Source organism: Zosterops lateralis (genome assembly GCF_965231275.1).
Source record: "Zosterops lateralis genome assembly, chromosome: 12".
Classification (NCBI taxonomy): domain Eukaryota; kingdom Metazoa; phylum Chordata; class Aves; order Passeriformes; family Zosteropidae; genus Zosterops; species Zosterops lateralis.
The window spans coordinates 16,494,766-16,510,174 of record NC_139772.1 but is presented as its reverse complement, the minus strand read 5'-3'; the positions used below and the strand labels follow the sequence as shown (position 1 = coordinate 16,510,174).

The 15,409-nt window shown below is 49.6% G+C and overlaps 1 protein-coding gene across 1 annotated transcript in view; it reads left to right on the top strand.

Moving 5' to 3' along the window:
* LOC310914057 (hydrocephalus-inducing protein homolog) overlaps window positions 1–15,409 on the top strand; it is a gene marked incomplete at its 5' end in the record, with an annotated part of 172,036 nt that overhangs the window by 109,422 nt on the left and 47,205 nt on the right. The window contains 7 exons of the mRNA XM_083869954.1: window positions 997–1,118; window positions 2,413–2,614; window positions 3,259–3,451; window positions 4,534–4,633; window positions 5,844–5,962; window positions 7,730–7,953; window positions 9,717–9,784. Of these exons, the coding sequence (XP_083726080.1) occupies window positions 997–1,118; window positions 2,413–2,614; window positions 3,259–3,451; window positions 4,534–4,633; window positions 5,844–5,962; window positions 7,730–7,953; window positions 9,717–9,784 (1,028 nt within the window). The remainder of the gene's footprint in view (window positions 1–996; window positions 1,119–2,412; window positions 2,615–3,258; window positions 3,452–4,533; window positions 4,634–5,843; window positions 5,963–7,729; window positions 7,954–9,716; window positions 9,785–15,409) is intronic.

Here is a 15,409-nt window from a genome sequence, read left to right as displayed (position 1 = left end):
GAGCATCAAAGCATGGAGTCTTGTGTTTGTCAGGCAAGAGCTGTTCACCTGGTGGCCAATCCTGATTGCTCCTGTTAAATCCAAAGTGCACCAACACATTTGTGTAATTATTTTCAACACATTGCTCAGAGTTTGTCTGGTGGGCCAAGCAAACAGTTACCAGCCTGGATGACAACCCAGAGTCCCAGACCGCATTGCTGGTAAATACACAGAAACCTCCTGGTAAATACACAGAAACCTCCTGTTCTGCTTCCTTGATGTGCTCCTGCTAATGTTAGTGTTTCATTTAGCTGGGATTGGAGCCTTCAGATTGTAAATGGCATCCTCCTTTTGGGTCTTGTTTCCATGTCACTGTATTGCTCTAATCTGCATTTGCAGTCTTTCAGAGTTTTGATTGCTCCTTTTCTTAGAGCAGCTTTCATTGAAATGCTGATAAAATGTGCCCTTTTTAGGCTAAATCAGGATGTTTTCAAAGTAAAATAAACCAAAGACCCACACTGCAAATTCAACAGTAATTATTCCTTGGTCTTCAAGGAAAAGTTCCTTCTCCCTGTCTGATTCCTAGGCTGTAATCTCGCAGGGCAGGTAGTGTCCTAACATTTGCATCTCTTGAGATGAGGTTTATAGGTAGCAGGAAAAGAGACATTCCTGATGCAGCCAGTGTCAAGTTGAGCATGTAGATAGCTCTTAACCCTCTCTGTGCTTTTCACAAGCCATTCTCTGATGGGATTGCTGACCCTTGAGTCTCATTGCAGAGAAGTGGATTTAGACTATGGGGGAGATGAGGTCATTTTATCCCACAGGATCTTCTGAGGGCTGGATCTCCTCAGAAGTGGGTCAGTAGCTGTTTCTGATCCTGTCTGTTCTGTCTGTCTTCTGTTGGCTGCAGTTTGTTTGCTCCCTGCTTGCCCAAGTGAGCTGAAGTGACCTGCACTGCAGAAGGAATATTATGCCCAGATGTCCCCCTAAGTCCTGATCCCTCTCTTTGTGTTGCAGTCCTTTCTCCGTGGTTCCAGCCACAGGAACTCTGGGTGCTGGTGACACCATGAGGGTGACAGTGGGATTTCACCCGCTGACGATTGGTGACCATTTCGGGTCCCTGGTGGTGTGCTGCACAGGTGAGTGCTGGGTACTGCACGGGGCACAGGATAGTTCTCCACCATCACTCCCTGTTCTCCCATCCTCCTCAATTCCCTCTAGATGTACCTCCCCTGTTCCAGCTTTATCCCAAAGAAAACTGAGAACTAGTTGGTGTTTAAATGGTTGATAAAGTGGATCCCCTCTAACCGGGCTAAGATTTTTGAAATCCTGTTTTGCTGGAAGTTGCTGAGTGGATGAAGGAGGAACCCTGATTCTCCACTACTGTGTCGCTATGGCTGAGTGAAGTTTTATTTCACTCCTGGGCAGAGCTGTATGTGAGCTGTGGGGTCTCCATCAGACTCTCTCCAATGCAGTGTACTTCCTGTACACCTCTGTCCTGTATGCTGCTTCTCCATTGGCTTGTCACAGGCCCTTTTTCTGTGTGTTGCCCTCTACACATAGATGTAGTTTCTGTCTAATAACATCTTCAGGCCCTCAAGTTCCTGTTTGGTGACAAATCAAGATAAATTTTTCCTCATCCCCATTTCCCAGGCTGTTCATGCTGTTACAAACCTCTCACATCTAACTCTCATTTGATTTCTAGACTGAGGAATCCCATTCCAGCTTCCTACAGAAGCTGCTCTGTACTTATTAATCTTTCCTTTGTCCCTTTTTTATTTAATTGGAAATGCTCCAGCTTGGTTTTTGAGATCAGAGCAATATAAAATATTTCAAGACTGATGGGGCTGTGGGTTTGAACAGGGAGATGATGATGATTTTTATGGCGTTCATTTTGTAGGGGTTTGTCATATTGCAGAGCCAGGCTGGTTGTGTTTCCTCTCCTGTGTCCCCTCCTGCTGTGGGCTGTCATTTCACTTGTTCCTCTGGGTCTCCTTTTTCTGCCCACACGCCCCCAGGCATATTTACTTGTGAACAACAAGGGATCCAAGGGATCAGGAGAGACACGAGTGTCTCCAGGGGAGACCTGGGCAAGCCAGGATTGACCAGGGCTCCTCAGTGTCACCTGAATGACTTTGATGCAGAAATCCCAGTGATCTGAGTGGGTCACCTGCACATATCTGACAAATCCCACTGTACATACTGTCAGCTTGGTGCCAAATCTCTACAAAACAGTCAGAAATAAGGTGTTTAAGGAGGTGCCCAGGACATCCTCAGGCTCTACACATGGAGCTGTCAGGATGTGATAAATGTACTGATCCATGGAACTGTTAATACAGCTAAAAGCTGTGACACTTTCTTCTGGTTTGCTCTGTTCCTTTTGCTTCCATCAGCAACTGAGCTGAGCAAAGACTCTTCTTTCCTTTGTTCCAGGTGAAAAAAGTATCCACACAAACCTTCAGGGAGAAGCTGCAAACGCCGACATTGAGATGACAAATTTTGTGAGGGTTGAGAAGACTTTCGTGAACATGTCAAACCACACAACCATGTTCATCAGAAACAAGAGTAACATCACAACGCAATTCCGGTGGAAGACCTTTCCTACTGAGGAAGATGAAAATAAAGAGAAGAGGAGGTGGGTTTGAAAGATACATTTCAGTGAGATACATGGCCCAAGACTAAAACTAATGTATGATCTCAGGGGGCTGTTGGTGCTTTTGAATGGTTTAGGCCAAGTAAACCATCTCTGGCATTAGGATGTGTGTCCCTGGGCTTCAGGAGCTCAGCACTTAGCATTCCAGTTCCATTTATACTCCAGCCAAGGATGGAATTTTGGGAAGGAAGGGTTGATTGCAATGACTGGATTTCCTCAAGTTCTAATTGGGCTTTTGCCTCTCTGGTCTTCTTCCTACATGGCCTGGGAACATCCTTAAACATTTCCTGAGTTCCCAGCCCCTCTTTCCAAAGGTGAAAGCCCCTCACCATCACATAGTTTCCATTTAATATTATGCTGTAGCCTATCACACTACTATTTCCAAGTTTTGTTAATAGCAGAAATAATAAAAAACCTATATTCATACAGCAAAGTTATTTCAACATTACACATATAGCATTCATTTTAATATTTGCAAAAAGCCAATATTGCAATATGTATTTATAACACTGGGGAGCTGCTGCTGCTCCTCCCCAAGTGCTTTGCTCTCCTGCACTTCCATTTCTCTCTACAAATTTGTGGCTTATTAAACGACCTGCTGGCTTTGTCTCATCCTGTGGCTGCAGGCAGTGTGATTTGCTGTGTCCGTCGGCAAAGGTCTGGCTGAAAACCTTCATAGAACAGAAAAAAATAGAGAAGGAGAAGTGCATTTGTGAAAACCGCATTGCCCTCCTGAGTAAGAAGGCCGAGGAGGAGATGGCAAAGGTGCAAGAAGACCCCATGCTGTTCTCCGATGACATTTTTTCCATTGAGCCAATGGTAAGTGACATCTGAGAACCTAATTTTCTTCCTCCTCTTCCTCCTCCTCCTCCTCTTCCTCTTCCTCCTCCTCCTCCTCCTCCTCCCACCCACCCTACCCCTGCCCCTTCCCCTGGGTGCAGTCACTCAGCAGATCCTCAGCTGGCTCGGTGTGCTGAGAGAGAGGACATAGAGTTTCTGGTGCAGCTGCAGAGCTTGCTGCTGAAAGCATTTCTGCCCTTCAGGCTCAAGGTAGGGCTGGGAGCCTGACAAAGCTGAGCTCTGCTGCCAGGGCTCAAGCTCAGGGCACTCACTCCGTATCCTTGCAGTATCCACAGGGACCAGTTTTTGTAGGTAGAGTCTCCCCCAACAGGTGCTGCTGTGTGGGGTTCAGCAGAGGGTGTTGGAGCACTGCCAGTTCCATATTGACCTGAAGGATCCAATGGTTCTCTGGGAAAAGGAGGCCAAATTCAGCCCAGGGTTAATCATAGAAATGCCAATCCCTTCCTGTAACCACAAATTGCACTGTTTGTGAATCTCCAGTGTCATCTGTGAGCCTGGACACAAGGGTGGGTATTTTGAGTTCTCTTGCACACAGAGACAGAAACCCTTTTCTGTTTATGCAAGCAAACATCCACGTCCTCCCACCATTCTGAATACTGCCATTGTGAGAGATGATGAATGTCTGGTGTCTGCAAAATCCCTTCTCATCTTGGGGTAAACCCTAGAATAATCCCAGCCTCTGCTTTCTTTCAAAACAGGTTAAACAAATATTTTTATTTCCAAGGAAGGGGATCATGTTCTCGGTTACTCCTATGGCCCATCTAAGGCCAAGAGCCACCAGTGCACAATGGTAATTAGATACCACTGCAGCTGACTGCAGCATGATGAGACCAAGAGCTTGTGTCAGAGCAGCAGGAATATTGTGGAGAGTGGGAGCTGATCAGCTGAGCATTAAGAGCTCCCAGCAGTGTGTTGAGCTGGGTTTGGAGTGTTTTCCTTGGGCTCATCACTGATGCTCTAAAGAAAGGCTTACAGGACTGGCTGAAAACAAGAAGTGTAGAGTTTGAAGATAAATGTTCTGCTGTCTCTTTCTGTTTCAGGAGGGAAAGATAGGGCCGTATGGTACGGCTGAAATCAAGGTGACCTTTAAACCCCTGAAAGCACTGGAGTATCGAAGTGTGGCCTACTGTGACATCTCAGGTACAGCTCCTTTCCCCTGCTTCTCTCAGCCACAGTGGAGCCATGGTGCAAGTCTGAGCCCACTGGGCTCCCATGTAACTGCTGGGAAGAGTTCCTGGTCAGCAGGGCAGTGCTGGCACATCCCCACTGTCCCTGCAACTTCCAGGGAGTCTCCCATGCAAGGCCAGGGCTCGGAACACCTGTGTTTGGATTACTGATCCCAGAACAACCCAGGCAGTGCAGGGAGATGTTTTCATGCCATGGCTTTGCCAGCATTTCCTCAAAGGCCACAGAGCTACAAGGCAGCTTTAGTGAACAAGCACTAAGCCCCTCTAGACCACTGACCTCCAGGATGGGTCCATTTGATGTGGATCCATCATCAGGCAGTAGGAGCTGAGTTAGAAATGTGCTCCCTGAGCCCAGATCACCTCCCACACTGCCAGACACCACCACAGGTGGCTGAGCCCCACTGAGCTCAGGGTGTCTGTAGAAGGACCACCCTTGGCCAGCACCTGCTTCTCTCCCTGTGTGGGAATTGTCACCTTGCAGCTCTCAGTCTGTGCTGAGTGTCAGAAGTTGAGGACTTTGACAAGAGTCATGTGCTACTGGGCCAGGTGGTTTGCCAATTTGTCAGGTAGCAATTGCCAAACCATTAATGAGCTTTGTGCCTTCACTGAATGGATTTCAAAGCTCCTCTAAGTGCATGGGAAGGAAACCCTAGAGTCATAGTGTGTTAAGGATGGAATGGACCTTAAAGATGGTCCAGTACCAAGGCCCCTGCCATGGACGGGGACACCTCCCACTAGACCAGGTAGCTCCAAGCCCCATCCAGCCTGGCTTTGAACACGTTCAGGGCTGGAACCTCCACAACTCCCCTGGGAAAGCTGTCTCACCACCCTCACAGTAAAAAATTTCTTCCTAATATCTGACCTAAATTTCCTTTCTTTTAATTGATACTCATTACTCCTTGGCCTGTCACTACAGGACACTGGAGATGTTTTAAACTCAGCAAACTGCTGGCTGAAATTGGAAGTCAGTCCAAGGAATGGGTTAGAAATTGCAAGTCAGCCCCAAGGGATATCTCCTGAGGGAAGAGAAAGGTCCATATATTCTCCTGCAGCATTAGGAGCTGGTTGCATGCAGCTTAGAGTCAGGGACTAGCATTGAGGCAGCCTGGAAAATCCAGTATAACAGAGGGAATTACTGTACTGAAATGGACATCTCTCCCCAGGACGTGAGAGCAGGATGCCCCTGTACCTCAGAGGGGAAGGCCAAGGACCCTTGGTTGAATTTAGCAGTGATACCCTGGACCTTGGGAACATTATCTTCAACACCCCCCACGTCCGTGAGGTGAGTACCAGGGGCTGGGATGGATCCTGATGGCTCCTGAGGCAGCAGCAAGCCTGGTGGACCTGTGGAATTCCTGGCAAACTGGGCAGTTGTGGGCAGGGAATATTTGATGTACTGGTCAAATCTGGGCTGAGGGGTGTCAGAAAGGTGTGTGTGTTGTTCATGAAACCCCAATCCCTTCTTTTGGGCAGCCTTCCTTGGGGATCAGCTGGGGGGCTTCCTGCAAAACAACCCCTTTTGACCCAACATTGGGTCAAAAAGCTGCCTGTTCAGAGGCTTTTGTGGCAGCACCAGACACAAGGCACCTTTGTACCAGGCTGTTCAGAAGCAGCTGGGACAAACTGGCTACGTTTGAGCTTCAGTCCAAACAGTTTTCAGTCAAATGTCTCCTGCTTATTCCTGGAAGTCACAGGAAAGCCATCCAGCCTCCTGGCTCAGTGCTGGCCCTTGCAAAGGGCTTGGCAGTTCTTTCTCTTGCTGACCAGTCCCTCACCACACTTCAGGCTTGGTGCATCTCTGGCTCTAGAAAGAGAAAAGTGTTCCTGGGAATGAAGTAAACGATTTTTCTACCTATTTGCCCCCTGCCAATAGTGTCAAGTTTGAAAAAAAAAAAAAAAGTCTTGTATTTCAAGTCCAAGATCCCCTAATTAGGGTTTTTTTCCTTTTCAAAGTCCTGTGCCAGGGTTTGAAAGAAGAGTGGAACTTGCAGCTCGGTCTTTAAAGGTGTTTATTAAATTTTTATCTCAAAAGTCTGTGCGCCGCCCTACACCAGGCTTAGAGTGCTGAAAGACACCACTGCCAAGAGCATGAGACTTGGTGTTCAAGGTCTTTTAAAGTTTTCTAATCCAATTAACTCTTGAAATGTACTATATTTACAGCTTTGTACCAATAACTACTACCAATTCTAAACACACAATTTTCTACATCACCTGCATTCTTTGTGCCACTGTCACAGCAGAAGATGCAGCAGAAGAACTTAAGACACCACCCAAAATTCTCCATCTTGCTTCTATCTACTTCCATTCTAAATACCCAAAACTACAGATTTTCACCCTGTGACAAACTAAACTACCATCTAATTTATTTTTTTGTTGTTCTCATTTCCTCCATAAGTGTTGGCAGGTTTTCCCATGGGCTAAGGTCAAAGGCAATGCTTTCCTAGGGTCCCAGCAGGGGTCTTGGACCCCCCAGGGCAATTCAAGGGGTTTTCCCCATGCCCTGGACTCCAACAATAGAGAGGTAGAAAACGAGGCACTACATCAGACACTTTCAAAAGTTTGGCTGTCGAAGGGAAAGATATGCTGAGTTTTCTTGCCAAAAGATGGTGCTGTCTGTGCATTTTGATGCTGATGCCTCATTCTCAACGTATTGTTTTCATGATATGGGAAAAGGTGAACGAGTAGATATAGTGCTGTTGGAGCTGTGCTAACTGGGGCAGCAGCAGCTCTGTGGTGATTCACTATGCAGCTGCAATCACCCCACGTTGCTCTCAGGGCCAGGTCTGAATGAGCTTGGTGATACTGAGCAGAGGTGGACTGCTCTGTGTCCATGGGATAACCCCAGGGTGACTCCAGTTATGTGAAGTCACGTGAGCTTTGCATGAAAACCCAACAGCAGAACTTGTCCTGTTGTGTTTTTTTGATTTCTGCCATCCAGCAGCACAAATCATCTTCTGCCTTTTCTGGGTGTTAATTGTGCCATTAGAAAATAACTCCCAAGAAGGGAAGATTCCACATGTATTTCCATTTTGCTTTCTTGCTGCTGCAGGTGAAACTGATTAACCAAGGAGCTACTGATGCTCCCTTCACCTACATCCCTTCAACTAAAAACGTGGGCTCCTGCTTCCAATTTTCACCCGAGGAGGGCCTCATTGCACCAGGTGGGATCCAGACTATTCACATCTCCTTCAATGCCACCGTGCTGGGGCGGTTTGAGGAACAATTCCAGTTCAGTGTGGCTGGATCTCCCACACCTGCCCTCCTGACCATCAAGTAAGGACTCTGGGAGCTTGGTGGACACATCTGTAGCTGTCTCTGGGACATCCCCCACCTACCTCATTTTGGGGTTGGGCAGAGAAAAAAGGTGTTTCCTGAGGTCTTAGTCTCTGCTCTGATCCTGGCATTGCCTTAGTGTGAGAGTGCCTGCTGCCCTGTGTGGTACCTGGGAGCTAGAGTGACTCCTCCTCCCTGCAGGGATCTCCCTCTGCCTTGGGCCATGGCAGGCAGTGGCATGGATCAGCTTTGGGCAGTTGCTACTCAGGGATGTCCCACCTGACCACCCAGCAAGGCCCCTGGGGCTTTGGAGATGGGCCAGCCTGGGTGATTCTGCACCAGCAGCAGTGTTTTTAAGAGCTTCTGTTAATAATCCATCCCAAATGGGCAGCAGCAGCCTCACCTCTCCTCTCATGGCCATGCATGGAGACAGGCTGTGCTCCCAGCTCCTTGTGCAGAGTGCTCTGGTACCTCCTTTCCACAGCCAGGAGAAAGCTGATGTGGGAGACAGGGAACTGTGCAGCAGCAACTGTCCCAAGGACATGGGCTCCATCCCATGGGCTGCTGCCATTGTGAGAGATAATCCTAGCCCTGCAAAAGGGAGAAGGGGTGATGATAGGGGAGGCAAAGCTCAGTCCTCAGGACCACAGCAGCATGAGGGCTTGTCCCTGCTAGCCTGAGCCATGTGCTGGTAGGATAATGTAGTGTAAGCAGGAAAGCTGATGTTGGCTGCTCTGGAGCTTTGGAGCGAGGCTGCTGCTGTTGGGAGGCACTAGATCAAGGCAGTAAAGAAACGAAAGCAATGTACAGTTGATTATACCAATAAGATAAAGGAGATGGATAAAAAAGAACATGGAATTTATTACTTAGCAAGAGAAAAGTGTTGAGTAGGTCTGCCCATAGTAGAGAAACAATTACACTGGCTTTGTTTTTGGAGGAAAAGTGCTGCTTTTTTATTTTGGAAATCAAGAGAGGAACCTTTCACCATCAAATAATTGATTCTCCTCTGTCCCTCCCCCAAACTAGTCATGGGATGTTATTGCAAAGGCAGCTTTCTCCTTGAGCAAGAGCAGGTGTCTTTTGCTGAGATGTGTAGAGCAGAGCCAGTGGCAGTCCTGTGAACACAACAGAAAGCACAGTTCACTGGTCCTTGACCTTTAACCAAAAGACAAGAGTGTGCATTGATTGGTATTAACCATGAAATAAACTGGTGAGTGTTGTGCAGCTTCAGGTGCTGCTTTCAGTGGATGTTGGTGACTTTTGGAGTCTGTCTGCTGAGTTCAGGGACAGGTGAGGAGGTGTGGTAGATTCAGGACACCCATGTTTTGTTGTGTAAGCTATTGCTCTTGGCTGTGCCAGCTGGTGCACTGGTGACAAGCTGGTCCTTTCCTCTAGGATTCATCTGTCCACTGTGTAGAACTGTTGCTGCTCTTTTCAGAGGATGTTTGGGGCTCCCCTGGCTTTGTGTCTCAAAACTCTCATGTCTGAGTGTGGGTTCAGGGTCCCTCACGGGACCACCAGCAACTCGGGGGCTTTTCCTGCCTGTCCTGTGCCCAAAGCCCCATCAGTGGCTGTTGGCTGCTGGCCTCTTGGCTTTAGCTGCCTCCTGTGCACACGGGCACTGTGCTGAGCACACGGTGGTGTGTTGATTTGAAACCCATAGTGCCCCTGACATCAGTTTTTATGCCCCTGAGCCAAGACAGCTGGAGGTTTTGCAATTCCCTCTAACGCAGCCATTTCCTCCCGTGTCCTCATCATCGCAGGGGGCGTGTCACTGGACCGATTTTACACTTCGAGAGAGATGAGCTCGACTTCGGTGACATCTCCTTTGGTGAGTGTTCCCTGCGCTGGGACACAGCAGGAGGGATCTGTGTGCTCCAAAATGGAGCATTTGAACATAAAAGCATCCAGCCCTCATGTTCTGCCACAGCAGCCTCTTCAGGGTGTGAACTGCAGGGCTGCTGGTGCCTCAGGTAGCATTTTGCCATTGTGAGATCAAATGGAACCAAGTATTTTCTGGTGTCTCTGTCCTGGATTAAAAGAGAGATTTTGTCAAGGAAGGTGGGAATCTTCCCAGAATGGAAAGATGACCCCCTCCCTTCAAATTAATAAACCTTTGAAATTACAGGGCTTCCAGGCAAAAATCTGGGAAAAGGAGTAACAGTTCTTTACTAGAATGTATCCGGACAGCACAGATAACAACGCAATGACAGAAGTTTCCAACCCGCCAAGTCCCGTTTTCCCCCTTGGTTAGTTATGATCTCAGGCTGGAGGAGCTGTGGGCTCTGGCAGGGCAGTGATCCCCTCCCAGCCGGCACCGGCAGGGAAGGAAGGAGGAAATCGCTGCTTTTGCAGACTGCGGGCAGCAGGGGATGTGGGCAGGGCCAGTCAGCAGCAGGCAGAAGCGGGGAAGGCAGGCAGGTTTGGTCACGGTGCTGAGCCCGGGGCCAAGCACACAGCACCCCGCAGCACCGCGCTGCCGACCTTCCCGAGCCCCGCGCGGGAGGAGAGAAAGCTCAGCTCCCTGCAAACCTCAGGCCCCACTGCACAGCCGCCCACGGCATCACGGCACAATTCCCAAAAAAGGCCCGAACGGAAAAGCCCATCCCCACAGCCAAAACCCCCAAAACCCCGTCCCCCTTCCCAGACCAAGGGGAGAATTCACTATGAAACCTAAACCCATAACAGTGAAGTTGCTGAACGTTTTAAGAAAGCTAATTGCCTTTCCCGAGCTGCTTCTTCCCCACCCTACATCACTACTGGGGCCCTCGTTGAGTTGCCTTTTGAATAAATGAAACACGAAAGGCAACAGTAGAATTGTTACCCCAGCCTTTAGAGGGGCAACACGTTGTGACATGGGAGTGGAGCCTCACAAAGGACAGCAGGCAGCAGCTTGGTGAAACATGGAAAGCTCTTTATTATCTGACTCCAAAGGCTTATATACATTTTGTACAGAGGGCCAAGATTGGCCCAAAGAGGTTACAACCTCCTGACTCCATTGGTCAATATGACCATCAGTCAAGTTCTCTCTCAGAGAACAAGAATGCAAAACATACAGATAATTTCTAAGAATACAATATTGTTTACATGAAGCAGCGTGAGAAGCTGCTGCAAAGACTCAAACACTTGAAGGCAAGAAATGCAGGGACGACATCTCACCCTTTTTACCTTAAAAAAAAGGAAAAAAGAAAATGAACTACAGTTCAATTTCTGTTCCCATGGGAGGACCAGTGGTTCCTCCTCTGTTGACCTTCATTCGGTCACGGTTTCTTGCTTTTCACATTGCAGGGTTAGTGAAATTCTGTGGCACCTGTAAGGTGCTCAATGGCATGCAAAGCCTTTGCCAATTAGATTTGCAGGGTTTCACCCTGCATTCCCCGTTTTTGTTTTTGAAGAACCAGGCCTCTGTGGCACAATGCAGGTTCTTCAGCAAATGGAACAAACAACATTGCTGACTCCCTTCAAATTGAACAACCCATCTGTGTGCCATGTCAACCACAGAAATTAAATCCATGACTAAATGAAGAAGTTTCTGGGAAAACTCTGGAAATGCCATGACAGCAGCCCCAATACCAAATGGACTGCCCATCCTCAGGGGCTTCCAAAACTTTGCCCTCAAAATCATCCTTCCAAGCAATACTGGCCTACCTCGTCCTCCCAAATTGTCTGTAAAGACAGTGGGCCCTTGCACTAAATTTCTGAATATCTTTGGGCCGCAAAAAAAAAAAAAAAAAAATCCAAAGGATTCTTGCCACTCACAACAGCTCATGGCTTCAGAGCATTTGGCAGAAAAACACTGCTTGCAAAGCTCCATTCAAATTCCTCCCATAATACTGAGAGTATGAATTTTACAAAAATCTGCACCCATCAAATTTGCAAGCATTGTTGCCTGCAGTTATCAATCGAGCAATGAGCTCATACAAAAATGATTGATTGCCATTTTTGTGGCTGAAATCGAGCAATAATTAGCTCAAACAAAAAAAAAATTTGATTGTTTGTTTATTTTTTCAAACAATATTTTGCCGCCTTATGGCAGATGGGGCAAAAATGACCCATTCCAGAACGTGCAAGGAATTGGACATTCATCAGCCAGTGATACCTGCAGGATACAAATGAATCACAGAAAACAATCATTCAGATTCACTATTGAGGATTGGCTTTTTGGAGGTGTTATAAAAAACCTCCAGTCCCCAGAGTTCTGTTTCGATGCAGAACACAGGAACATCCCAGGACTGGTTGAAGATTCCAGATGATCCTGGTCCAAGAGCTCCCAAACAAGTCACAAAGGGCGATGAATGGATCTTGAAAGACAGTCCATTCCAGCTGCCAAATAGCAAAGGAAAAAACCGCAACGTCCATTCCAAATTGTTCCAGGACAGTCTCTGATCAGAGCAACAGTCCAGTGAAATCCAGACAGCTCAGTACTTCAGAGCAACTGCCTTCTCACCACCGACTCTTTGTCCTGTGAACAGAAAACTCAAACACAAATTAAACAATTCTGGTCCCTTCAGGGACACTAACAGGGAGAGGTGTGTGTGGGATTAAATCTTCCCAACAGACCTCCATCGGCTGTGGGGACTGGGAAGACTCTTCTGTCCGAGCACGCTTCCTCTTTGCACCCCACTGCCCTTTTGACAGAGGCTGGCCTTTCACATGGCTTGCCTTGCAAACATCTGCCATGTAATTCGGCCGTCCACACCTCCCACAAAGAAACAAGGGAGTGATTCCTCTTTTTTGCACTCTCTTTCTTTGTTTCTTGTTGGCCTTAGCATTAGTCTTGCTGGCCTGAGCATTAGATGAGGCATCATCCACCTCTGATTCCTGTCCCGTGTGTTTCACAGAGACAGGGGTGAGAGCTTTTCTCACCGCACCTGCAGAGCTGGGGAATCCATCCCTGCTCTGCAGGGGGCGCCGTGCTGACCCACGGCCGCCCACAGCATCAGCCTCGGCTGGGACATGATCCAAGACTGAGGGGGATCCGGGACCCTGGGACCCTCTGCAGCGGGGGAACAGCCGCTTGTGATTGCGCTGTCCCTTTAAAATGAACAGATCGGCCGCAGCTGCCTCCGCCGCGCTGCTCCTGCTCGGAGCGGGGGGGAATCGCAGCGCTGCAGGAGGTGTGTCCCACCTGCCAAGCGCTGCCCCCATGGGCGCGGGGGGAGTGCCCCGATCGGCACGGGGAGGAGCAGGGGGGCTGGGAGGGTGTCCCGGCCCTGCATTCCCAAGCGGAGCCGCGGCTGTGGCTCCTGCGCTGCTCGGCTGCACTGTGCGGCGCCGGGCCAGCCCGCCCTTTCTCACGGGCAGGACTGGCCCCTGCGAGGGGGTTTCTTTTCGCTCCGGGGCCGTGCGCGGTGGCCCTGGGCTGGCCCCTTCACTCCTTGGGGCCGCCCCCTCCCGCGGGGGCTGGGCAGGCTGCATTGCCTGCCCCGGGCCGGCCCCGCCACTTTTCGGGGCCGTCCCGCCCCTCACAGGCTGGGCCGGCCCCCACCCCCACTCCAGCAGGGCACTTGGCTTGTCGCCAAACTGCACAGAACTGTGTGCCCCGTGCAAGTCCCCGCTGCAGGGGGGAATGGCCGCCCTGCCCGGCGCCCCGGGACGGCGCGGCCTTGCGCTGTCCTGCTGCACGGAATATTTTATGGAAAATCTACAATGCGGGCAGACCGCAAAAAACACCCCGTCCCCCCGATCCAAGAGCGCTCCCGGCGCCTCCAAGGCCAGGAAAGCACCGGGGGGGAGGGAAGTGGGGGAGGCGATCTTTCGCCTCCGCCGCCGCTTTTCTCGGCACGGGGCTGGGGAGCGCCGATCTCTCCAGTCCCGAGGGGCTTTCACAAGCCCCGAGGTTTTCCACACTCCAGCGCCGATAAGGCGTGGGTGGGGAAGAGGTCTGCAGAAGACCCCGTGCCCGCCTCAGGTGGTGTGCTGAGTGCAGGCAGGCTTCCCGCCATGCTGCTGCGAGGAAGGGGAGTCAGCTGTCCCACCTGTCTCCGAGGGGCAGGAACAGGAGGAATGACTCCACCGTCTTTCCTGGCACTCAGCCCGATGGGGCTGGAGCTGTCCTCAGAGCTGGAAGGCTGTACTTTAGGCAGCACTTTCTCCAGCCTGCTCCAGGTGGCTATGAGTTTCAAAAGCTTCACACTGCGATCTGCAAAGAAAACCTGGAGCAGATAGTTGCCCAAAGACTTCCACTCTGCTGTAGAAAAAACTTCTTCAAGGCTGCAAAAAAACCCATGAGTTCTAGCATAATATAGCAATTTCTAGAGAGCATCTCCAGGAAAGGAGACTTCTTGTCTTCGCAGGACCTCAAGGCAAAGGTCCACCATGAGGGTTTCCTCATCTGAGGAGGGTTTAGAGATCATTATCTCTTACCACGCTTGCCTCAGGCAGAGCAGCTACAGTCTCTAACTGGGCACAGAGGTCCACCGACGTGCAGTCTCTCACACAGTCGGAGGTCACCGGCGTGACCTGTTCTCCCACGTCAGGAGTCTGTTCAGACACTCGGGGTCACCATTTGTGACGGGAGACCCCTGTTCCCACACGTCCGGGGTCACCACTTGTTACCCCAGCCTTTAGAGGGGCAACACGTTGTGACGTGGGAGTGGAGCCTCACAAAGGACAGCAGGCAGCAGCTTGGTGAAACATGGAAAGCTCTTTATTATCTGACTCCAATAGGCTTATATACATTTTGTACAGAGGGCCAAGATTGGCCCAAGGAGGTTACAACCTCCTGACTCCATTGGTCAATATGACCATTAGTCAAGTTCTCTCTCAGAGAACAAGAATGCAAAACATACAGATAATTTCTAAGAATACAATATTGTTTACATGAAGCAGCGTGAGAAGCTGCTGCAAAGACTCAAACACTTGAAGGCAAGAAATGCAGGGACGACATCGAATGATGGTTCTGTGATAGGAAATTCATCCTGCTTAATCTGATTTTCTTCCTAAGTCTCTTCAGCTGAAGGCAGCTGTTGTATCTTTGCTTCTTTTAAGCTGTTGACTGTTGTCTGCATGTGGAGACCTCAGTCTCATTTGAGCTTTTGACATCTGTGTTTGTCTCTTTTGTGCCTCTCTTGCCTCCCTGCTGGAGTCACTGCTGGAGCTGGCAGTGATCACTGTTGATGAGCACAGAGAAGCCCTGGGCTGTGCCTGCAGTTGGTTTTCCCCCATCTGTGTTCAAATAACTCTTGCTGAGCAGGCTGGGGAGAAGTCTCCTCCCCACAGAGCTGGCCAGCCAAGCCAGACGTCCACTGCAGAGCAGGTTGTGGCTGCTGTCCGGGCTCTGCAGGACGTCCCCACCATGCGTGGCTGTATCTCTGGCTTTCCCAGTATGGAAAGCAAATCTCAGAGCTAAGGTGGGGTAAACCCCTTGCAGGCAGCAATCACAGTGAGCAGTATGGGTGTGATGTCCCCATTTGTTGAGTCAGGTGGGACATGGTTCCTAATTACTGATCTGGAA